Source organism: Daktulosphaira vitifoliae, unplaced genomic scaffold (genome assembly GCF_025091365.1).
Source record: "Daktulosphaira vitifoliae isolate Bord-2020 unplaced genomic scaffold, ASM2509136v1 Scaffold_1, whole genome shotgun sequence".
Taxonomy (NCBI): Eukaryota; Metazoa; Arthropoda; class Insecta; order Hemiptera; family Phylloxeridae; genus Daktulosphaira; species Daktulosphaira vitifoliae.
In genome coordinates, this window is record NW_026099572.1 from 26,588,348 (window position 1) to 26,615,655 (window position 27,308).

At 25.6% G+C, this 27,308-nt stretch overlaps 2 protein-coding genes across 3 annotated transcripts in view; both read right to left on the bottom strand.

The window, feature by feature from the left end:
- Positions 1-21,524, bottom strand: part of LOC126896578 (puratrophin-1-like) — a 104,666-nt gene extending 83,142 nt beyond the window's left edge. Inside the window, exons 1-3 of one of the 2 annotated variants that reach the window (XM_050669490.1) lie at positions 21,022-21,524; positions 4,705-5,037; positions 140-358 (exon numbers count right to left, since the gene is read on the bottom strand). In XM_050669490.1, the coding sequence (XP_050525447.1) occupies positions 140-358; positions 4,705-5,037; positions 21,022-21,099 (630 nt within the window). In that variant the 5' untranslated portion in view covers positions 21,100-21,524. Of the gene's footprint in view, positions 1-139; positions 359-4,704; positions 5,038-13,348; positions 13,449-21,021 lie in introns of those variants that run through there. The other variant, XM_050669491.1, reaches the window with a different exon arrangement.
- Positions 21,525-24,014: 2,490 nt separating this feature from the next.
- LOC126893712 (40S ribosomal protein S11) overlaps positions 24,015-27,308 on the bottom strand; it is a 7,281-nt gene continuing 3,987 nt past the window's right edge. The window contains exons 3-4 of the mRNA XM_050664150.1: positions 24,266-24,471; positions 24,015-24,194 (exon numbers count right to left, since the gene is read on the bottom strand). Coding sequence (XP_050520107.1) covers positions 24,071-24,194; positions 24,266-24,471 — 330 coding nt within the window. The 3' untranslated portion in view covers positions 24,015-24,070. The remainder of the gene's footprint in view (positions 24,195-24,265; positions 24,472-27,308) is intronic.

Sequence of the window (27,308 nt, forward strand, 5' to 3'; positions counted from 1 at the left end):
TAATCACATCCCTTAAGATTACATAAGAAAACCACATAAGTTGTTTTAATTTAATAATTCGATTTAAATTAACACGTCCAACAAAATTGCACGCTTTGTTTAATGATGCAATTAAATTTTATACATAATGATTACATACCTGGACTTTGCTGAACGTCTTTACAATAGTCCTTAAAATCTTACTGGCAGGGAGACAAAAACATTTATGAAAATCCCCAACATCAGAATGATAGACGGTTTTTAATAACTGTTTTGCTTGCCTCACGAGAACTGCACGTGTTTCGGAATAGTTAATGTAATATGGACCAATCAACTCATCAACAAGTTCTTGAACAGTAAATTTTGTTCGAAGATGCCCCTAAAATTGTAAATTAAAATTTTTGTTCAAAAATTCTACATGGAAAATCTAATTATATTAGTGTTTTATTTCAAAATTTGTAATAAAACTTAAAAATTAATACATCGTTAATTAGGTTACACATTCATCACATTTGATTGTTACATTTTTTAATTTGTGCAGAACAATTGGATTATCACTGATAAATAAGTTTAATAATAAAAACAATTATTTTTTTTTTACTGATATTTTATAATCACTAAAAAAAGGCTATTATAATAGCCTTAAAAACCTTTTAATCATATAAATTTTTTAACACATCGTCTTATATTTTTTAAGCCCTAATGATTTTTGTTAATTAACTATAAAATCACAATTTCGAAACTGTGAATATAAAAACATTAAGTATAATATTTAAGTGACATATTGTACCTCTATATTTTAAACTGCAAGTTTAAGAAACAACATAATGATTACAATGCTTATTTCTTTTGTCAATACAATAACTACTATCTAAATTAAAAACTAACAACCACAATATACTTCCATGAGTGTAAGGTTGGCCGAGTTACACTAATAACAATAGTGAACATCAGCTGAACTAAAAAATAAATACAGGGTGTATTTACATAACCAGTATTTTCCCGATCTCCCCACACTATAAGAAATAGTACACACACAATGTAGACGACTTCGACTCTTTCTTTTCTTTCTACTGTGCATTTGATTTCAATTCCTTGTGTGTGGTCTTAGGGTAATATCCAACTCGTAGGACTGAAACACTACGAAGAATTAAGTATAGGGACTATTGTGTTCGTGTGTGTTTAGTACGACATATGAAGAAAAACGTACATGAAAAATTAAGGGTTAAATATTATTTTTTTTATAACATTTATTATGCTTTACATATTTTGCTTTTAATATTATAATATCACAAATAGAAACCTCTTTAAAGTAATATGATAATTATAAAATACTTAACAATAAAAAAAAAACATTTTTACAAATAACATTTTCTATTGTAAAAGATAAATAGATCTTTTTAATAAAAAATACTAAACTCTATTAAATAACACTTTCCTTAAATATATAGCGATACTAATAGTCTAATAGAATGTCAAAAACTTGATGAATTAAAAGTTTTTATTCCCACAAAGAGTATAATCAACAATTCATACCAAGTAGTAGTAAGATATGTTTGCTTTATACTACTGTATCTGATGAAATATTAAGCTGTTTACTTCCTTTAGTTTACCATTGTTGATCAGTCTTTAATATGGGACTATTTATTTGATAATATTGTACTGAGTATCTTGATCATAGTTTTACAGTTGGTTGACACACNTTGCTTTATACTACTGTATCTGATGAAATATTAAGCTGTTTACTTCCTTTAGTTTACCATTGTTGATCAGTCTTTAATATGGGGACTATTTATTTGATAATATTGTACTGAGTATCTTGATCATAGTTTTACAGTTGGTTGACACACTGGTATCTATTGGCCTATAAAATATGTTAGTCGTGTGTATCATAACCTTTTGGTCGACCCGGATGGATTTGGTTTAAAGAAATCGCTACAGGGTTTTGACCACGAACGCTTGTCACGATCAACTAACGGTGATGTAGGCGATGGTCTCCATCGTCACTTCTTTTGGTCGATGCAAAATGCGTCTTAAGGTATATTTTTAACGCTTTATGTATACAAAATAAGATTACAGATAGATATCATGGCTTGTAATCCCTTCGAGTTATCTTGGAAATGCTTACCGGCTTAAGTAGTATACAACTTTAAAAATTCAATATAATACACTTTACTTAGGCTAACATAGAACCAATTGTTTTTAAATAACCTGCTGTTTAATCTCCATTCACATTTGTCGAGATTTCAAGGTTTTCCACAATTACTCACTGACATGATCTGAAGATGAACTAAGAGGATCAATAAGCAGCGACAGTATATGTTAGAAAACCTTTTGATATTATACCTATATATGTTTTATGCGTTAAAATTTATCGGCCCACACAATGCATAAATACATAAAAACGTCAAAATAATTTAAATTATAACGATAGAAAATACAATTTAACATTAAACAATGACTAAAGGATCGTAATAATAACCTTGACAATTTTCAAAATCAAACTTAAACAAAATATATCAAATTTTCCTTTTAATGAAAAGGAAAATATACACTACTAAATTATTTTTAAAACTGCAATAAAGATTTTACTTAATGAAATATTTCTTGCATCTTTGACTAAAAATATCGAAGCGTATTTCTATTCATATAATTGATTTATCACATGAAAAATAATATAGATGCTATAATGCCTTTAAAGTCTGTGCAAAATACTATAAAAAAATTTGAGATTTATTTAAATTGGTAAATTGGTTTACTTAAGGTAATATATATATATTACTTTGCCAGTAAATAAAGATATATTTTTTATATTTAATAATTTTATAAATAAGGTTAATGACCTTATAGATATTTATTGATTAACTATATGAAATTTTTCTGAATAGGTGTACAAATAAACCAGAATTTTTTGACATATTTATACATTTTTTTTGTTTATATTGTACTTTATAATATATTGTATTTTAAGTTAAAATTTCACCGGGATATAACGAAAATATTATTCATTAGCCACATAAACCATTATTTATGATGTTAACAATTTTTTTTACAAAACACACACTTTTGTAGACGACTTTTGATGAAAGCTGCAATCATTTTTACTATGATGTAGTTTTAAGTTTTGATTCAAAATGTCATAAAAAATTACTAACATATCTCTAAATAATAATACCACTTTAACTACCTACTCTAGAAGCAAAAAAAAATCACTTCACTCATAAATAAAAATTCAATTATTTTTTCGCTGTTTTTGTCTTAGTGATGGAGTAAACCTTGCAAGTGATACTAGAATTAAGTCCTAGCGAGTCAAAGACGTAGAATTTGTGATAGAATCTTGTACAGAGCTATAACATTACATTTAATAATATCCGACTTAACATAAGACAAATAAGTACAAATGCATTGCGTGTTTAGTTATTGAGTTTGAGCGTTTATAATTTTCAAGGCCTAGTTGTTTAATCTTCTTTCAGAAGATAAAATTTCTCGCTCTTTTCTGATGTGATCTGTAAAGAAATATTGATTATCTTCAATATATTATTTTGTGGGTGGTGATTTCACTAAAAATCTCTATTAGAAAACAAATAACATAAATTCTAAACAAATTTTTAATAGAAATTTACAGAAAATGTAAGTTATGAATTTAAAGTCAAATATAGGTAAGCAACTTTATGTTTCAAAAAACATTTAATCAAACATTTGTATACATAAATTAATGTAAATTAAATTATTGTATATATTTAATCAATAAATATAATTTGATAAATTAAACAAAAATTTTAAAATGATCAGTAATATTTAAGTTTTTTATGAATTCAAAATCAAACAATGATTACAAGTATTACAGGTAACAAATGTAATTATTTTTTTAAACGACAAAATTAAATCATGCTTGGAACTTAGAAATAGAAAACTTTAACAAATAATTTCATACTATCTAAAATAACGGTTATTACGGAAGATATATTTCAAGTTTTTAAGTAATTTGATAGGCTATTCATATTAACTATCTTAAGATTCGAGTATAAACAAGGCAATTTAAAATTGCAAAATAATGGTGGCATTTAAATATATAATCTCCATGTCTAATAAATAAAAAATTCATAAGATATCATCTACTTTGTTATCTTGTATCAGTTCTATACAAGCTGAAAGTAGAGGTACCAGAAAAATGCGTAGACGTTTCGAACACGTTTGAGTAAAAAGGACTTAAATCCAAAACTTTATTAACCAACATTATCAATCTACGTGACAGCAGAAAAGATTTGACTTTCTTTTAAAACACTTAGCGAAACAAATATGGTTAAACTACTACATAATACAAGGTCAATCGAGTGATGTTACTATTGATGCATACAATAATCTCTGGTGTAAGTACCAGAAATAGAACATCGTCATATTACAAAAGACCACAACTCTCAACAGACAGCACAGTAGAAAGACTCCGGTGGTTCTAAAATGGTTGGCCGCCACATGACCCCAAAAAGCTACTAAACACAGGAGGGTAGGTATATATGCACGTATTTAATGGTTCGTAACTGGCGACGAGGTATACCGTGCCGGTCTTTATCCGATATTATAATATCTTGGCTGGATCACACGTGGTAAACAGCAAAGCCTATTTTGGGATATTTTTAGACTTATAAACTACCGTCACAGCAGCCCTCTAGCTGACATGTCGTAAATCATTCATAGTTGAATATCGAAACCTCACTACGAACTTACTTGTATTACCACATGAGTGGTAATTGGATTTCTGATAGCCGCTGGATCCAAAGTTTCTACAGGTATCTCTGGTAACACTAGAGTAGGATCAACATAACCAGGTTCAGGTGCAATGGATAAGCACTCATGTGGAATTTGATCGCTTACGAATTGATCAGCCACTAACCATTGAGTGGGCGACACTCGGGCAGAACAAGCCACTCGAGTTATATTGCTGCTTTTCGTTGATTTTTTTTTGGATTTCTTGAATGAAAATTGTCGACAGAAATTGTTTGCCAATGACGGAGAGATCCGAGACCGGTCCGAATCCGGCTCGAACATACTTTGGGCGGTCTGTAAAAATAAAGTTGTTAAACTCAAGACTTTATAAGATGTAAGAAAAATATTAAATTACATAATTTACAATCAAAGTTTAATAACAACAAAGAATATATATAATAATAGAGCTATTGACCATAATGTGTTAGTTATAACTATTCCTTAGTAACTTTTTGGAATTTAACTGTTTAATAAAACATAATAAAGATACTCTCATTTTGTTTTTTTTTTTTAATAAATATTGATAAGTAAAATCTAGTTTTGCTATATTTGAAAAATATTTTTTAAGTCTTGATAGTTCTTTCGAGAACACTTTAGTATTAAATTTGGATAAAGCAAACTATCAATTTATGTTATAAAATCTAAGCAGTAATACGTATAATAAATTAGAAATTGTAAGTAATGTAAATCTTGATGGATCAATTAACTGACAGACTAATAATCCATAGTAAAAAAACGAAAGCTTTGTTTGAAAAAAAAAAGACAATTAACATTGAAATTGAAATATTATGTTATTATGTATTACATTATAATATTATGAGAAATAATATTTTTATTTTTAACCAAAGAATGTTGTCATGGAAAGTACTTTACTGATTTAATGAAATATGACTGAATATTCCTTACAACTAATTTATTAGACTCATTAAAAAATTTTTTTTTTCATATAAAAGCCTCAGGAGTTAGAGGTTAACACCCTGAAATATATGTAATATACTTTCCAGTGTATATTAAATACAGGTCTACATTAACTATAGAGATCATATTAATGAGTTAATAAATGAATAAATTAAATTCTCGTTTAAATAGTTTTTATTATAATAACGCTTTGTGTCATACATTTAGGATACTATTTATAACTATAAATAATAGTTATAATAATTGTCACAGTTTCGAAGTAATCCAGTTAAAGTTTATCTGAATCGTTAACTGTGTAAAAAGAATATGATAATTTTTATTTTTGTATTAAGTAAATACATAAATTACAATAAATAAGACCATGCGAATATCTTGGTTATCTAGTAAAAACGCTTAAAGAGTAACATTTTTAAGATATTTAACAATATATCATAGTAATATATATCATGATGTCTTTAGAAGGTTTTTATTAGTAAGTACGTAATTGATAGACAATACTTAAAAGAAAAACAGAAATCATTATTCGCTTAATATTATATTTAAATAATTATGATGTTGTTACTATGTAATAATAATACGTGAAAATAAAATGTATCGGTGGCGTTATTCGAAATTTTTTATCATTATAATACAATCATATATTCTAGCGTTTTATCTACACAAAGCAAGCACAAGTACATTTCAAGTGGTTAACAGTCTAACATATTTTCCTCATGTCGAAAAGCCACTGATATACACTTATCCAAGGGGTCCATTCAGAGAAATAATTTTAATGTCGGACATATTAACAGTTACGTGCACTGTGCAGGGATACCCTCTATCATTATTATTATTACTATTACTTTGTACTCGACTAGTCGCCGATGTAACGTTATTTTTACTCCAAAACTCATACACAAAAAAGTCCATGTGAATGCACGTAACATGCAGGTCTATACAGAATGATTGTTAACAATGACTCACGCAATATCTTTAAAAATATAATATTATTTTTTCTTTGCGGAAGTTTATAATATCCTACGTTTTATAATTTCCAAAAAACAAAAAAAATGCTCCTATCTCTCATTTTTTACCTTTAAAATTTTATTAACTTTAATTATTTAAATTGAAACAGATGTTTTACAAAAAAAATTCTAATATAATTTAAATTATAATTATGATATTTAAATTAATATTGTGTTTTATGTTTTTAAAGACATTGTGGGAATCGAATTTAAACTCTTATTCTGTATAGGACACCAAAAACTCTAGAAACAAAAATGAACTGACATCAATAAAGACAGAAATAATATGTGGACATATATTTTAACTATGGACAGATCTTAATTTAAGATTCTATAACAACAAAATAAATTAAACAATAATTTAAAAAATTTTTTGTCATCATTATTGTTTCTTAAAACAACTTGTTTAAAATATATAAATGTTACATTGACAAATAACATCTTTCAAATTACTGTTAAATTTTTGAACATATCGTTATCAATTAATTGAGGAAATTTAACATAACTTGATACAAGATTAATTATTCATCAAGGCTGTAGGATGAAATGAGATGATTGTAAATGTATTTTTTAGATAAATGCACAAGATTTTATTTTGAACTTCCATTGAATATGATAGCAATAAATACTAGGCTGGTCCTAGTATTTATTGAAAAGTTCTGGTAACTTTTCAATATAAAAAAAAATCAGCTAAATATCCTAAGAGAAAATATGAATTTAGATTTATCTTATTTTATTACAATTACCTCACTTCATCCCATATGAATATTATTAACAAAAACTAAGCACTTCAATTTTAAGTATTTTGCTCAAAAAGATTTCTAGTTTGATATTTAATAGTATTAGCCTTTTTTTTACGTTTTTAGGCAATAATGAAAAAAATATATATATAATTTAATAAAATTTTATTTTAATAAATAGTTAAAAATTAACATGAAGAAATTTTAAAAGAAAATCATCTTAATAGACAAATAATAAACGCCAAATTATAGTTCGCTATTTATTATTTTAGACATATTATAATTAATACACTAATTATCACGCGTCCAAATTTTTATTATTAATAAATGTAAAGATAACAATACAACCTTAATTGATAATATTGATTAACAGTAGTGTTATCAAATAAAATGGACTATGAAAAATCATTTTAAAAGACAACAACGGTTTAATATAGTTAAAAACGCGGGACTGGTACGAGTAACATTTCGTAGGGGAATTATTTGAAAAACGATCTACTGTCACGATATTCTTGATTATGTGCAGTGGACCAATGAATGCGGGGTGAAATAACAGCAAACAGACTTAGTAATAACAACTTGGAGAACACACGAAAGTTTATGTAAGCCCATTGAAAAAAAATGAGATTTATTACTATGAAAAAAAACAGTAACAATTAAATTTATTATCGAATTTAAATACAAGTAAACAGCAATAAACAAAAATGTAATATTATCTCCTTGAAAAGTGAAATGCATTATTTCGTGAGAGTTTTATAGCTAACGCTTCTAATGTCAGATTTTCTTACCAGAGATAACAAATGAGACGACAAATACAATGAATACTAATGCTCATTACATAAGAACAAGTTAGTGTGTATTTAAACCACTGGAATTCGTAACAAATTCTTCATGAGTGGATAAGCTTTTTTGAATAAGGACGGCAATTCATAGATTCGAATAAAATTATCATAAAATTCTAGTCGTGAAGAGGTAAAGAATTCACAAAGACATTTACAATACAAAAATAGGCGAGGAACTCTAACTTAGGTAATTATACAATTAAAATAAGGACAGAACCAATGCCGCAAATATCATATATGCGATACAGACAGAATAGGGGCCTTACTAACATAGGATATTAGCGTTGATTAAAAGCGATTTTTAAAAAAAAATATTTTAATTTAAAAATTTAAATATATTTTAATATAATTAAATACAATTATGTAACTAGTGTAATGAATGAGTTCTCATCGACTCATTATTTATAGTGGTAGTGTTCAATTATACATTTTATTTTATTTCATTCGTAAAATAAACGTCATATTATTGACAGAAACTAAACGTCAGTCACATCACCGAAAAATCTAAAAAATATATTTCCGTGACTCTATCAAGACAGTTTTTTAATCCGACATAAACATGCTATGTACAGTTGATATTATGCCATTTATATCAATTGGAATTATTCGGTACTTTTTAAATTTAACGCACACGCAAAACGCTCAAATCAAATACTAATGGCCCCATCTTATAAGAGTAATCCAAGGTTAATAAATTTAAAGAATTCAATAAAAGTTGATAAGGGTAACATAATTTTGGTCACGTAATTACGGTGGAAAACTTGAGAAGAGATGCGTTTATAAATAAACTGAAGACGTTAGGATTAGTTCCTAGTATTGGTCAAAATCGTAGAAAAAAACGGAGACATAACATTTGTCGTAGAAAAAAAATTGTTCTAGACAAATTCAAAACTGACAAAAAATTAACATGAATCAAAATAGACACACGATTTTTTTGTACATTGAAAGGTACAAAAATTAAGACACAAAATTCATAAATTGTTTACGTTGTTACAACATATATTAGTCATAACACACATTGAAAAATTACGTAATTTTCTTCTTTTACAATAAGAATATTCATAATAATAATAATTAGTTGAATTAACATACTTTAACAAATCCTGTTTAATAGGCAATTCATCTCAAGTAATCAAATTTTAATAGAACATAATAATATAAATTACTATAAATTGACTTATCATGCAAAACATAAAACTATTTGTTGTGAACTATTAAAATCAATAGGAATTCTAAAGCTTGTTTCTTTAAATATGGTAGAATTTCTTTAAATTTTTTTACAAAAACACTGTTATTTATTGTTTTTAGTAAGAAAAATCAGTGTATACGTTTAAATATTATGGAATATTGAATAACAATTGTTTTGGTGACGGAAGTGAGCATCTTATTTCCGGGGTTGGGCCTATAGCGAACAGGAAATGGAACAGTACTGTGGTGTACAGCGAATATTTTAAGTGTTTTGCGTGAGAAACACACATGATCGACTTACACGTGCATATATATACATTTACATAAATCACCAACATGTCAAGTAGATTGGTGTCACCCGGTAGGTCGCAAGAACACACGAATCACTTTCACACTTATACAAACTGCATAATAACAAATGGCGATAAATACGCGTTTTTTACATAGACATCAAGGTCGGTAGCAATCGATGATAACATTATTGATAAGACACATCAAGAAAGACCAACTGACGCCGTGGTAATAGCAGTTCTAATCATTATTGGGTCACGTTCTCGTTTAAACAATTTAAAATAATATAGCTAAGTTTTCCATTGCGCTGATTTGTACCACAATAACACCTGACGTAATTAACGGCCAATGATATAACTACAAGTACCAAGCTACAGTAAAATAAAAAACACCTACGTTAAAAAACAATTTAGTTAAATTTACACCGCCAGCAACTATTATTAACACACGTTTAACGTCCGCGCCTGGTGGACCGTACGGATACGATCGTTAAGAAAAAATAATATGAAAATTCTATTTCAAAATGCACTTTACAGCCTCTTGTAAGATGCCACTCTCACTTCATCTACAAGTAATCGAATATAATTTCGTCCCACTTGAACTATATGCAATATAATATAAATAACGAACGGCTAAAATCAATTTCGACTCCAAAACAATTATTATTTGTTTTTTTTACGTGTCTTAATAATTAAAGAAAGTATACTGCTTAATGTCCTTGGATATAAACTTAAATGTCAAAGGCTATTAATGCTTCAATACCGTTAGTGAGTTGAAGATTATATTTCTACTTCATTTTAAATTTATCAACAAATTATTATCTAATGAAATTTTCGTGTATAATTATACTGAGTATGAATTAAAACAATACCCAAACCACAAAGATGACATACTGAAAAAATAACTTGAATTATTTGTACTCTCCGGAGGGAAACACAATTTCTGTTTATAAACTGTAAGCTGATAAAGGATAAGTAATTTAAAATATGTATTTATCCTTGTCTATGTCTTGAAACATGTGTCATCTAGATAATATAACAAACATAATATTCTTTTGAGTTTTTATATAAAAATGCATATATATATATAAACACCTTCATAGTAGACGTACTTCAGGTAATTTCCGGAAAAATTAACTATCGTTGATTTGTAATGAAAAATTATTCAGCCTACCTTATGAACATCTGATGCGTGAGTAAACATATTGTATCATGCTGTAATTAATTTCAACCCAGATGCATCTTAAAATACTACGTGTTTATTTATCCTTGACTAGTTCACTTTTAATACAGTAGTTACTAAATTAGTTATGTAGTAGCTAAAGACGCTGATGGTAAGAATAATATAATATGTAAGTCTTTTTCTCACGCTATGACCACCCAAAATATTTTAAAATGTATAATTTATATAATTTATAATATTTAACAATCACAAAATTAAAATTATATTATATTAACTTTCTTTGAAATATTATACGTTAAAAATATTGAACATTTTAAAATTTGAATACAATATTATTATTTTATTTTCTGGTATTTTGATATTTGATGTTATTTATGTAGTTTTTGATAATTTAATTTTTAAGTAATTTTGAATCATATGAAAAATGACATTACTGGAGCATAACGTACCATAATAATAATGGATTATCTAAATTTTCACTCATGTCATTGAAATTCAAACATGTTTTGCTTTATAAAACATAGTTGACTAATCACTCAGTAAGATATTTTATCTTTTAAACATCACACGTGGGCGATTTTATAAAAATAAACCGTTAGTTTAAAAAAATAATATATGACTCTAAACTTAAAGTTAAGCTATTTGCTTCTTTTCTTTTACACACGTCGTGTGCCTACGACACTAATTATTTATGATTTATCTAAATTAAACATACACTTTTCATAAATACGACTTTAAATAGAAACAGGTATTCTAATAAAACACGAGTTATGATGTTTCCAAACAAATAAATACATTTTAAAGATGCAAAGTGATATTTCGTGAATTTTTCTTTCTTTAGGTTTCACTTTCCATAAATCTATCACTTTTCACTATTGAAAATGACAGTGCACCATATGGTTTTTGATATTTAAAAAAGTTCGATCAAAATCAAATATAATTATTTACATATGTATAGCTGACAACAAATAGTGTTTGACATAAGACACTGATTTAGACGAACAAAAATAAAATCAAAGAAACAGTAATTTATTTAAAAAAATACGATTTTTTATATATACAGCCAACTATAATATTGCTATAGTATTATCAAACTTTTCGATAAAATAACATAATTTTATATTTAAACACTCACAAGCAAGTTATAAGTAAAATAATTGAAAAGTACAAAAGCTGTTCTTTCGTATTTAATATTAAAACATGCATGTATCAAATGATACATACACAGCGCAAATCAATGTTCAGTGATGTATACCTAAATTATTTTTAAGTGTTATTGTATAATTCGTTCGCATTTGTTAAGTGCATTTGTAATCATTAAGTTACTGAATTCTTGAATATCTTTTTAAGAATCTTGATATTTTCAACATTGAATAATAAACGCAGTTTAAACTCTAGATATGTTTTATTAATTTTACGATTCAAATTTTTTTGTTTAGTATTAAATTGAATAAAAATTTAATAAGTATAACTGGTAAATTTTTTATACATTAGAACAGTGGTTACAGTGCGTTAACGTCTTTCAGTATCAGTTAACACAGATTTTTTTAAAATATGTATAACATAATTTAGTCGTTATGAGGATGCTACTCAGATGAAAACGTTATGGTCAAATTTTATTTAGAAATAGACATATATTTACAGAATAATATCAAATTAAATAATAAAATATTTTACCATTGCAACCAGGAGTTTAGATTAAATTTAACAAGCTATTGACCTTGTGCGAAAACAATATAAATTCATTATTTTTAAAATAAAACTTTGGAAGTTCATAATTAAAATAAATATAATGAGTTTAACTATTTAAAAGAGAAGTAAATACAATTAATCAAATTAAAAATATAAATTTTATATTTTCTGGTATATATATAAATATATATACACAGTGTGTCCCGCCATGTTCTGACATCCTTAATAACTTAATAATAAAAAATGTACATTTATCGTAATCCAAATTTTATTTTTAAAAAAAGTAACGCAAAATATTCGCTGGATCAAAAGTTATTATAGATGTCAGAACATAATGGGATACCCTGGTAAACAATTTACAATTGTTTTAGTATCTTGAATTTTTGATCAGAATTTAAAGTTGTCTTAATTTTGCAGAAAGACCTTCAGTTTTAATTTATTATAACTATGATAGTTTAAATATTTTACAATAAAAGCATTTTAACTTAAAAGTTTTATTTTAAAAAACAAACATTTTTACATAATTAAAACGCAATATTTAGAAATGCAAAATTGTGTTTGCAAACTAAATAGACACATTGATAATTATAGATATAGTTAACGATAACATGATAGACTGTTTTTAAGTACATTCTGTGTAAAAACAGTAATATTCAAATGTATTTTTTTCAACTGTTTTTGTTTGATAAAATTTTACATCTTTCCATAATGGAACCCACCAAAATTACTTTGAATAACATGTACTCACTTTTGATCGTTTTATCACATGTCTAATCATAATATGATACAAGTACGGTAACTAGAATACTCGGCACAGCGGCACACGACTTAGCCCGTACGAGTCGACTGGGCGAATAAACAAGTGGCGGCGCCCGGCACCGGCGTTATGCAAACATTGCGTCTCTGTGGCCGTTCGTGTTGCGTATCACGAAGACTCGCACGGTTGGGTTTTATCTTTAGATACATAAGTATTGGTACCGATAAAGAACGCCCTCCGAATAAACTAAGTGACATTTGAGGAGATTCAAGGGCATACATGCAGCACAAATATAATACGCGTTGCATTTATGCCACCACACCCATTCATAATATGGAAAAGTTCACCTAAATTAGTAATAAATATCATAATTCATTTTTTTTACTCTAAGGTGTATGTGAAGTGAGATCAAATTGTGGATCATAACAAGAATAAAAGAAAAATTTAACAGTAGTATCGTCAACCACGAATGCTCATATGAATAATAATTGTAAACAAATTATAGAAAATAAATAGTCGCAACAAGTATATTTCTTAGAATTGCTTTAGTCGGTCATATTTAATTCACTCGGTTAAACATTAAGTAGGAAATAAAAAATGACCAACAACAAATGTTTTCATCGGAAACAGTATTGCTTGGATAACCCTAATTATAAACAATAAACAAAAACATATACAAAGTGATTCATTTATTAAGAACACCTTAATCGAATAATAAAAATAATATTGAGAATACTATTTTTAAGTTTCTTTTAGATACATGGTATTCTAAATTTATCAATCCTAATGTATTTTTATATTCATCTTTTATACCTTATAAAGTTGACACCATATTTTTTAAATAATAACATACATAATTTATTATCTTATTTAATAGATAATTATCTAATTATGTAAATAACTGGTGAACAACAATTTTTGGACCAATATTTTGGAAGTTATGGTCATTTTTATTACCTAGGCGGGAGAAAGAGAATAATTGTTAAATACCTAGTTATAAAATTGGCACTTATGCTAATACTAATACTATTTAATATTAAACTAGAAACCTTTTGAAAATAGAATACTTGTAAATAATATGCTTAATTTTAGTTAATATATTCATATAGATGAAGAGAGATTATTCTAATCAAATAAGTTAAATCTAAATTAATTTTTTCTCTTAGAATTTTTAGAAGATTTTATTTTAATTTGAAAAGTTCTGGTTGATGTTGTGTTGCTATCACAATTTCGAAATAAAAACTTGTGCATATATCTATAAAAATTCATTTACAATCACCCCACTACACCCCTATATACAGGTGATAGGTTTATCATAAACCACTTGATTATTCGCAAAATAAATAAAAGATAAGATATGTCTCTGCCACGCTTTGAGTCTCGGGTTTTAATCCTTTTCTTATTTCACACTCTCGATGGCCAACCATCATAATCCCCGGTAGCCTTATAAATATTAATATATTTTAGTTAATTGAAAATAACTCTAATTTTTGTCAATGACTACATAGTTCTTTTAGTTGTTTATTATAATGTAGAATGACTATAATAGTCATTCTACACTCTAAATTCCTGTGTAATGAAGTATGTAAAGGCTTTTAATAATAATATTCAATGTTATAAATATTTAGTCAATGTAACACAGACGCTGGAGATAAAAGGTCGGTCATAGAAAGTGTATCGAAAATCTTGTGAATAAAAGGTGCTGTACGGAATTAGAACCCGCGACCCAATGGGGTCGTTATCGTTGAGACAAACCTTACCACAGGACACCGTACACTTATGATCTCGATACACGTTCATAAATGTTGATAACATTATGCGCAGCTGAGGGAATCGCTGTACTGTACCAAACTAATATTAATTATAAGTTCTCTAAATATTTATAACAATGAAAATGTATTTATCATGTAATTATTATATTATAAATCCATTTTAACGTAAAAAAAAATTACTCTATATAAAATGTACTTTAGACAACAAATGAATAAAAGTTTCCTAAAAAATTGAGTTTTTATAAACCACAAAGAAAAATAATAACCATAATTAACCATTATTTTTCTAACAAAATTATTAAAATTATAATAATTCAGTGAACTTGACCTTGAACTGAAATAGGTACTATAAAAACTTGAGCAAATATTAATTTAAATTTATTTAAGTACCTCCAATAAAACATAATAGCTCATTGTAAAAATAACAAAAATGTCATACTCAGTTTTCAACTATTGTTAAAATAAATTATTAACAAATTATTCACAGCGGCAGTTTGGAATTTTAAATCAAAGAATCTATACATCATGAATACCTATCAAATATTTAATACTAAATCACACAAAATTTTTTTAGCTAAAAATCAATTTTTTTAATTATTTAACACATTAAAATTAGACAACTTAAAAGAAAAACAATTAATTTTATTTGCGGTTAATTTTCCTAATTGTTATTAGAATAATGTTGTTAACATTTTAAGCAATACGACAACCCACGAAAACCTTAAACACAATCATATGTTGTCAATATTTATTTTAATTTACTTACATCTTGTTTGGAACTTTAAGCGAAATTGAAAAAATGAAAAGTCGTGAAAGTGAAATAAATAGTGAATTAAAACATTTGTTTTATTTTTTTATCTTTCATGTAAAATCTCTGTTATTATATTTGTAGTAATAAACTTTTATACTTAGCTAATAACATGAATGATTGTAGTAATATTCGGAGTCTATCTCCACACACGACGTGTTACGACTGTGTTAAACTATTTTTAATATAATCAAATACATCAAATGAACATTGAATACAGTTTAGTTCATATTTAAAATAATATAATAGTAATTGAATTAAAATACTAAATGATTTTTTTTTTTTAATATATTTAAAATCAACATATGAATTTATCTCAAATATTTAATTAGTCTTAATCCATAGAATTATATTGTTTTCAAAATGTGTAACCAAAAATTATTTAAACAAATACGAATAAAAAGTACTTAACTCCAAAACTAGTTGATATTCACAGAAAAATTATTAACTATAAATATTATATTTAGCATTTTAATTTTTGAATGCTATAAAATTTTTGATTCCTACTTTCTACATTCTAGCTATATTTAAAAATTTTATTTTAATAATTAAATTTAAATTCTTAAATGCTTAATGGGTTAGATTGATCGAAAAGTATTTACTTCATATTCTTCATTATTGTTTTTATTTTTTAGAATCGCCTTCTTTAAAAATAAAATGATACAAAAATCTCTACTCACACTATTTCACTTTTAAAATTCTATTCATCATTAATACTAAAATTAAACTATATAATAGGATATTTTATATATGTGACATTAACATAGGTTAACTATATTTATACATTATTATATTATTTTATATATTTATACTTCTATACAATAGTATATTATTAAATTAATGAAAATATACCCATCTAGTAATTAGTCTTATTGATACAAAAAAATACTTAATTTTTATCTTATTCTCAAAACACTAGTCATTTAATTATATTCTTCTATGAATATTTACAAAGAACATTTTATTTAACACAAAAAAAATAAACATGATTACTTAATGGAGTTAAAAATATCATGTTTTTCTCACATTGAATAGGATTTTCTATAAAATACTAAAAAATAAATAAATAAAACATTTAATTTTTATGTAAGCAGCAAACGTCATATATATATATATTCAACAAAATTCAAGATTTTTACAAACATCAAATAGATGTATGCTGAATGTAACTTGATATAACCAAACTTGTTTACTATACGCATACAATGGATAGTCGAAAAGTTATACTACAGAAACAATCGACATCGAAAATTTGAGATGAATTAAAGGAAATATCTCACAGCTACTAGTTTGAATGTCATACCTAATTAATATTACTTGGTTATTTAGACATTTACGTCATATCTCTTACTATTCTTAATCATAACTGTAAAACTCATTCAATCTTTATTTCATTTTTACTACTAAATATATTTAGATTTACATATTACACAAAATTGAAATGAAGAACAATGGGAAATCAAAAAGCTTTTGGAAACACTCAACTCCTAAGACCTTGGGCAAAGAATTATTATAATAATAGTGTTAATTTGATTTTGTAATAATATATTCATTAAAGATATTACCTTACATAAGTTATAAGGATCATTTTTAGTTAAATTATTTTTATTTTTTGGCTTAAATAACAACAGCTTACATATTATATTCTAAGAAATGAAAAGTTACATTTTTTTTATAGGCATAGTAGTTTTATTTTACCATAAAAGTTTACACATTACTAAAAAACAAAAAGGAGGCAAAAACTGGATTATATTAGTACTCAGAATAGAAAAATAATGGAATCACTTACTGTTTTTTTTTTTTAATAGTTTGTTGAGAAACATTAATTTAAAACCCGTATCACAGTGGGGTCGTGTACAGTGGAGACAAGTAAAATAGATATCTAGCAGTGTTTAAAATCATTATCATAAGAAACACGCTTCAATGAACTCTTATTTCCTTAGTTATATCCTGAATACAAGTATTATGATAAATATGCAAATAAATACTTAGTAATTTATAGTTTTAATTTTAATAATTAATCTTAATATGAAATTCATATTCGATAATTTAAAATTGTAAATTTTATATAAAAATTAAAAAATTATAAAAAGCTGTATATTTTATTAGTTCTATGACAACGTTTATAAAAATTACAGTGCTTAATACAAAACTATTTAGAAAGTAATTTACAATAATTCGGATTGAATCTATGAGGAATTCTCATTAGTGACAAAAATATACATTATCTAACTTGAAATTTTTGTGCTAATTTCAAATATACAATTAGATTTTTTCTATGCCTCTAATTTTTTAAATTATTACTAATTGGTAAAAAAAAAAAAAATAACCAAAAAAATCTAGATTGAATGAAATTTAATAACACATCATCGGAAAAAATCGTAATAATTTTAAAATATTTATGAAAATTAGTATATTATAGAATGTATAGTATAAAGAGCTAAAGGGTATAACTATAAGGAATATAGTTTTGAATATTATATGTTGAATGAGAGGCGTAAACATAAAATATTTATAAAAAAATTTTTTTATTGTTTTATCTGTTAATGTATATATAAAAAAAACGAAACCTAATTCTATAACTATGTATGATTGACACAATTTCTGTAAAAAATTTAAGTCATTAACACCTCTTAGATGGAATAAATTTTCAGAATATCTAGCTTTTTAAAACAAAATTATATTTTTTTATACAATGAAAGTTAAATTATTGTTTAAATGACAAATAGAAAAAAATTAAATATAATCTGAACTTGCAATGTGGAGCATAGGGATGAACTGGACTGGAAGCTAATTTTTAAGAATAACAATACATTATACTTAGAGAAATATATTGATTAATTTACAACACTCCTTGTTACTTGCATTGTTTTCAATCAATAAGCATAAATTAATTTATCCCGAGGCAATAAAAACAAATAAAGAAACTAGTTGGCCATTTTTTATTGTTGGGCCGTGTCAATTATTAAAAACAGGCGGTATTCTTTAAGAAGACGGATACAATACAATCTTAAGTTCTTAAGTGTACAAGACTATTTATTAATGTTGTACGATTAGTACACGTCAATTTCAGCTTGTACGACCGGAGAAGTGCAAGAGAAAATTTTAAATAGTAATTACTTAATTCTATGTCTGAGATTTAATTTTTAACTATATAAATTCAAGCACAAGGCGGAAAAAACACACGGAAATGAAATGAACAAGTTGATAAAAGTAATTATCAGATTTGACAAAACTGTAAGTTTGACACAATGCACATAATACCTAAGCATCCATTCCGTACCTCTTGTAATGCACATTGTGCCTGGTCTTATTCATCATACCTACATACATATAGCCTACGTAAACCTGTTAGTCACTCATCCTGAATTAGAAGACCTCCTGCAATCCTACGTCTTCATTGTGTTCTTAACCAACAGACAAAATGGTGCAATTGTACATTGAACAAACCACAACAATAATATATAAATTCAATTGCATAACAGCAACAAACGGGAAAACTATTGGTAGTGTGCAATATCATATTAACAACAGACTAAACAAATGGTTTAACTTTACTAGTATTTTATTATCACATCATTTAAATGATAATCAACATAGACGCAATTTAAACAAAATATTCAAAATACTTAATTTTCCTCCTCCATAAAAATATTTCTATTTAAATTTACATATAATTTTCATAATTTTTGTGAGGCTACGACAGAATAGGAGGGCTAAACCCCGTATATGCCTCCCAGATTACGTTTATGATAACCAAATACTTAGAATGACACATGAGTACCAATACATTTTTAAAAAGTTCACTTAATTGCAACGAGTACTAAAAATCACTTTACTACTGATTTTTAAACAATTATAATTTTATTATAACATTAAAATAAATTAATATTACTATTGAATTGATATTTTATATTTCAGAGTACTGCAATTATGTACATTTAAAACATTATTATTTTATCACATTACATTTATGCTGATGACAGTAAATAAATGTGCCTAAGAAAATTCATAAAATAGATAAATATTTTAAAATAAAATAGAGAATAATAATAAACTGTACACTTCAAACTACCGGGACATCTATTTTACTACAAACTATATCCTGAGTGTTAACTCTAATACACACGAAATTCAAGGAACAATATGTAATAAAATTACAATCTGAGTGCGAGCATATTGCCTATATAGGAATCATATTTTTAACCGAAAGTCATATTTGCTTTTAAAAACCTTGCAGATAATAAATTACGAAAAAACCGCAATGAAGCCCTTGTTCTAATTACACGGTAAACAAACGGCTGCTTAACGAACATCCAGTTAGTTAAAGCTACGCATGTCTAGTAATTAGTTTCCCAATAACCAATTATGTTATATAAATACACAATTATAAACTATTTAAAAGAATTCTATAAAAATAATAATTGAAGCTCATAGAGAGTTAACTATTATCGAAGAACAGTAGCACCCAGTCTCAATTAAAATGTTCTTAACAAAATATAAATAACAACCTACATTTATATAGTCAAAATATATGTTTTAAACGAAGTAAAATTAAAATCTACAGCCAACAGTTTGAATAAATTATAAATATGCTATTGCATTACGATAAAGAATACAATATTAGAAGTAAACTCGACTTCAATAATACAAAAAATACCAAATAACCGAACATAACGATATTAAAATAACTAGCTTACAATTATTAACTTAAATTAAATTTGTGATAAGGATCAATGTTAACACCCGTACCTACTCTAATCAACGTTTTTTACATTAATATGAGTATTCTATCAAATTTGATCCGTCCTTGTTGCCTCATACAAACGCACATGTTACTATAAAACACACCAATACCTTTTAAACATGGACATCAATACCAATAGCGTAGGTTTACTTATATGTACCTACTAAACCTACTACCAAACCTATTTACAATAAATTTTGAACACACGGCTATTCGGGTCGAACGTTTCGCTGTAGGCACTTCGCATACGTAGTAAAGATAAAAAATATTTAGTCAACATAAAATTTCATAAACATAATACAGAACAAGCCAAAGTGAAGTCAAAAAGCGTACTCACCGTCATTATGTTCAGAGCGATTCCATTTCTGACTTTCTGATATTTCTTTCTGACAACTCTCCAAACAATATAGGCCATTGTTAAAAAATTGTACCATAGACCACCAGAATCAAAATTAAAGCTGCCAGTGAGGGCACGATATTACATAATAAATTAAAATAAGAAACTTAATTTACCCAATTGAAACGGTCACATAGTCGTCGTTAAAAAACATATCTGAACACAATAATTATTCGTTAAAAACAAAATGAACACTTGATTTTCAAACTGTGTGCACGAGAACCAATCGAATAAATGTTATTAACAAAAAATAAAATATCAATAATAATAAACAAATAAAGTTAATTTATATTTCAAAGAGAAAAAAATAATTAAAAGTTACAATAAGTAACCGAAATTAAAACACGAGTTACGTAATAAGCAAATTTAACTTTAAAAACGAATAAATTCTAACGTCGTCTGACGACCGACTGACACCTGAGCGGGACGACGCCGTTATTACGACAAACGCTAACGTCGAATGCGGTGAAGTGTGCGGGTAAATTAACAATAATATTAATTTTGTTGGTGTATGCGTTTGTGGCGGATCACGTGCTCCCACAGAGTCTACGTCGCCATAGAATTGCGATGGCAGCCGATGTATACACGTGTACGATATGCAAAATTATTAAGTTTTGTATTGGCAAGATGTGATAACTAAAAAATTATGATTGTGCTGATTTTCAAAATATTCTTAATCATATAAAATAAAATAAAATAAAAATAATCATATAAAATAAATATAAAATATTTTTAATTCATCAAAGTTTCCTTGAACATATTATTACAATTTTATATTTATAACCATTGCAAAGCGGATACAAAATTTTTTTAAGAAGGGCCACAAAAAGTTTTTAGACGTCAAAGTCAATTGTTTGCTTATTTTATTATTTAAAATACTTTTTTTAAGTAGAAAATGATAGTTTAAGGTTGGGGCATGCATCTCCCCTCAAAACTGCCACTACAAAGATATTGGAAGAATTTATAGTTAACATGTGCGTTGGATACTTTGTTCTTCGCATCTTCTTGATAACTTAGTACCTCTCTGTCAGACACAACGCTAGAAATCGCAGGGTCTGGTGCAATATATTTTTACGGACCTATCAAATTATTTTCACGTTAAAAATAACCTGTTTCCCTTCAAGTATGGTTTATGCGAGTTTAGTCTAAACTTGCAAAAAAAATATTTAATAGGATTTTATTGTTATTTTCAAATAGTCCTGTGAGCGATTACTCTCCCTTATCATTAATGAATCACAAATTATAATGTGTATACCTGTAACTCTACTAACTTAAAATAATGTATAATGCATATATATTTTTTTTCAAATTAATGTAATTGCTCAACTTGACTTTTCTATGTAAGGTTTTAAAGTTATAAATAAAAAATTGATACAAGTTACTTTTGTCTTAATATGAGTTGTTAAAAAGTGTTCTTTTCGTTAAATACTATAAAATTTATTACATTATTCTATTATTACTATGAATATTAATACAATTTATTTTACATCCCACACAGGTAGGTAACATTTATCAATAGATCAAAATAAGGCTGGATACAATATATGGAGAGTAGCTAGGAAAAATGTTAGGGATTTTTGGAAATAAAGCACCTCTAAAAAGAATTGTTACGGTTTAATTATTTTTAGAATACCAACATTTTCACGAATCTAATAGGATATTTTTAATTGTTTACTTATGTTGTAGAGATGTTTTTTAAGTATCCTGCTACCAAGTTTAAAACAATATTTGCGCCAATTATTTTCAAGCTAGTTAGTTTAATTTAACCCGCCCCCCCACAATGAAATTGATCAGAAGACTCCGCTGTGATTCATTTGTGCATTATTACAAAATAATATTTTAGTCTAATGTAATTTACTCTTATAATAATATGGAACATAGGTAGTTTTATAAAATGTCTAATCAAAAACAATTTTTCCTTCAAATATGATGGAATGCATAAATATTTCTCATACTCAAGTTATATTATTAATTATCATCTATTATATATATATATCATATTAGTGGGATAAAAATGACAAAACTAAGTATGGAAATCATATTATAATAGTAAAATTGTATAAAATATAAAAAGAACGTTGATGCAACCTTCAATTTAAAAGCTTCTTTATTACAACGGAAATAAAATATCATAAGACATAAATTTGTTATGGCTTTATAATTAATATAATTTGTAATGTAAATCATATAAATTTTCCCCTTCAAAAATATATTTTTATGAAACAATACTAATTTTACTGAATTTAAGGAAGAGATATTTTAAATATTTGAGAGCCTAAGCTTTTCCAAACTACCCAATTTGCGCGTATATATTTTATTGTATGCTTTTATCAAGTTTTGATTTTTTTACTATTTCAATTTTTCACTTAAGAATTATTAAATCTTTTAGTCTTGTATTTAAAACTTGTCAAGTTGTAATAATAACATACTTAACAAGCACTTCATAATTTTATTACATAGGTTGATATGATTCTTTCATTACAGATACGAGTCGTATATTAACTCACAATAATCATGTAGCAATTCAATACATTATTCTATTATTTTTCAAAGTTACTTTAAAATATTCAATTCTTTTAATAACTAATTATAAAATCATATTCCAATCAAAAATAAAACTTATTGTTATTTTCCAATTTAGGAGAACAAAAGAAACTTTTTGTCTGAAAAACAATCTTTTCTGTTAAAATTTTCTCACAATTTTTTGATATGCTAAAGAAAACATTTTACTAGACAATTGACAAAAAAAATTCAAATTTCCGTTTTTGTAAAAAATCAGATTTAAGATATAATCTACTGAATTGTATTTACTGATTATTTATTAATCACACTGATTACCACCATTCACGAAGAAATATTATTTTTCAGCTCTATACTCGGCATCATATAAACATTAAACAATAGACAAACACAAAAAAAAAAAAACTTCAACATTTGGTTTTCCAGTTTTTATTGTAAATAATAATAGTCAATAGTATTACATTTAAACTTAGAATTTTTTGAAACCTTTCTTGGCACCTGTTCCTTTGGTTACTTTCAACACATTAAATCTGACTGTCTTACTTAGTGGTCGACATTCACCAATTGTGACAATATCTCCAATTTCTACATCCCTATGAATAACATTATTTTTTAATAACAAATTTAGTATACACATTAATCAATTTTTTTTATTTTAACAAACCGGAAACAAGGAGATAAATGAACAGACATATTTTTGTGACGTTTTTCAAAACGGTTATATTTACTGATGTAATGTAAATAATCTCTTCGAATAACAATTGTCTTTTGCATTTTCATTTTACGTACGACTCCTGTTAGAATACGTCCTCTGATAGAAACATTACCAGTGAATGGGCATTTTTTGTCAATGTAAGTTCCATCAATTGCCTAAAATATTGAGCTTGTATTATTAAATAATATAAATAAGATAGAATTGAAATTTATTTCATTATATATGATGATGGTGAAATATGTAAACATTTTGCTATTTAACTACTATATATAAAAAATACATATTTTTTTTTAACTTTCCATTAAATTATCCACAAGAGAATAAGATTTTTTTTGTTAATTAAAATTAAGTTTATAAATATTAAAAATAATAAGAAAATGAACATGAAGTTCAAATTCAAATTATATAATTAATAGTTTTTAAGTATAATAACTTTAAAACAATTTTCTATGTTCTATATAAATTAAGAAAGTATAGTTTGATGTATAAAAACTCGTTCAATCTGGCTCATCCCCGCTGCCATTTGGTAGTTGTCTACGTTTGCAAAATTATAATAACTCAAAAATATTTAGAATAATAATTGTAGTAAATATTTTTGATTATATTATATCACTAAAAAGAAAAAAAGATAATATTCCACCAAGCTCAACTTTCTGAAAATGTATACTGTTTTATCTATAATTTTAATTGAAAAAAAAAAAAAAAACTAGCCCATTGAAAATATTTTTCTTAGTACTTAACTTATGACTTTCTAAAACATGACATTCTAACTATTAATATTGTTTTATATATTACATATATAATGAGCTGAAATGCTATTTTCCCCCACTCTATGTAATTTACATGTATAACTCTAGGCCTTAAATTAATTTAAAACTACATTTTCTAATTAAATATCTTAATTTAACATTATCAGAGTTAATAATCTAAATAAATAAATATATAAGATTTCCAAGAAATTAAGTATTATTGAGTTTTCAATCTTTAAATTAGCAACATCAAAATTAGTAACTAGTCCTGCATGGACCAAACAAATTTATAAAGAAGTCTAATTCAATCTAACTTTTTTGTTGAAAGACCATAGTTAATTAATTTTAACTACATTTCAAAAAAAGTAAAACTTATTATATGACAACATATTCACTTCCATCATTCTATTCAAAGTTTGATGACACTGTATTGTTTACAAGAGCTATCACAAAATCAGTTAACGATTATCATTTAATGTTTTCATTAAATATATCATTTTTAAATATTTTTTTTTTATAAATAAGAATCTTATTTCTAAGTTAATTCACTTGAAAATTCTATAAAATTATTTTATATTATATTAAACATATAACTGTAACTGATAAGTTATTGCATCTATTTTTAAAACTTTATTGAACCTAAATTTTTTTTTTGGCCGTCACAATAATTAATTATTAATTTGTTAGCCTGTTTCAATTCAAAATTATTTTACAAGTGGTTCAAACTTAATCTGATTGGATAAAAAATGTTATAATTTGATACAGCCTATTTTTCAGATTACAAAAAACAAATTTTATTAATCTCTATCAACCTAAAAAATATTACGTTTTTGTAAGCTACAGACTTTACTTGGCCCCTTTTTGGTTATTCCTTCGATGTATGTGTAAAATACAGATTTATTTTATTCAATTATTAAATAATGAACACATAAACTATAAATTACACTTATTTAAAACAATTCTTGGACTAACTTGAATGGTAAAGGTAAGTATTCCATATAATCAAATGATTACAAAAGCATTGCCGAATAATAAAAAAAAGTATATTAACTAAAATGATTATGAGTATAAAAATAATAACTTTCTGGAATCTTATCATTTTTCTACTCGTTATTAACTACACTATTTAAATTAAATCTGCATTGTAATTTCTTAATTGTTTGTACGTTCCAAAAAATGTTCACCGACAAAATGATTAGCAAAACTTTTTTTTTAATTTTTAAACATTTTTTTAATTTTTTTTTTCAGTGATTCAATTACAGACAAATAATATTGTGACTGGGGGTCTAGACGCTTAAACGCATATCATTTTGATGCACCACAATAAAAGAATTATTATTTTTTTATAGAATACATAGTCAATATACAAGTCTTTGATGTGTTATAAAAACAAACTCAATTTATATAAATTAGTTATTCACATGTAGAACTATGAAAGAGAGAAATATTGTTTTATTAATAATGCAGAAGGTAAACTATAAAAGATAATTAACATCAGTAACACAATGTTAAATCATTATTAGATAAATAATAATTCATAAGACCGTCGTGTTAGTATCATCATTTTTAAAATAAATTTTTCTATTCATAAATTCAACACATTAAAATAATATAATAGCTAAGAATTTATAAAGATAATGCTTATAAAAATGTAAATACACTAAAAATCAGTAACACAATATAAAATCAATACAAATATTTCATAAGACCGTCGTGTTAATATCATCATATGAGCTATACATTTTAGTAAAGTAGATTAAAAAAATCATCCTAATATTACTTTTGATACTAAAACTAATAATGGATCTACATATAATATGTCTCATAAAAGAGTATATATTTTATTTAATTAAAGCTAATTATGGTTAGCCATACAGAAAATCAGTAACACAGTATATAATCATTATAAATTATTTCATAAGACCGTCGTGTTTGTATCATCATTTTGCAGTTGAAAAATCAACTGGATACTTTTAAATAAATGAAACTGAATAAGTTACTTATTTTTGATAAGTAACTTAATAATAAAAATTAAATATATATATATATATATATATAAGTTTATAAATATTAAAAAATATTATAAATAATAAATATTAAAATTTAACTAAAAATAATTCTAAATTGTACCTAGGTTTTAATGGATTTATAGAAGAGATTGCTTGTAATTATTTAAAATCTGAGTCTAAAATTTTTAAATTACCATAACTTCTATATTTTTTAATTAATAAAATATTATTATT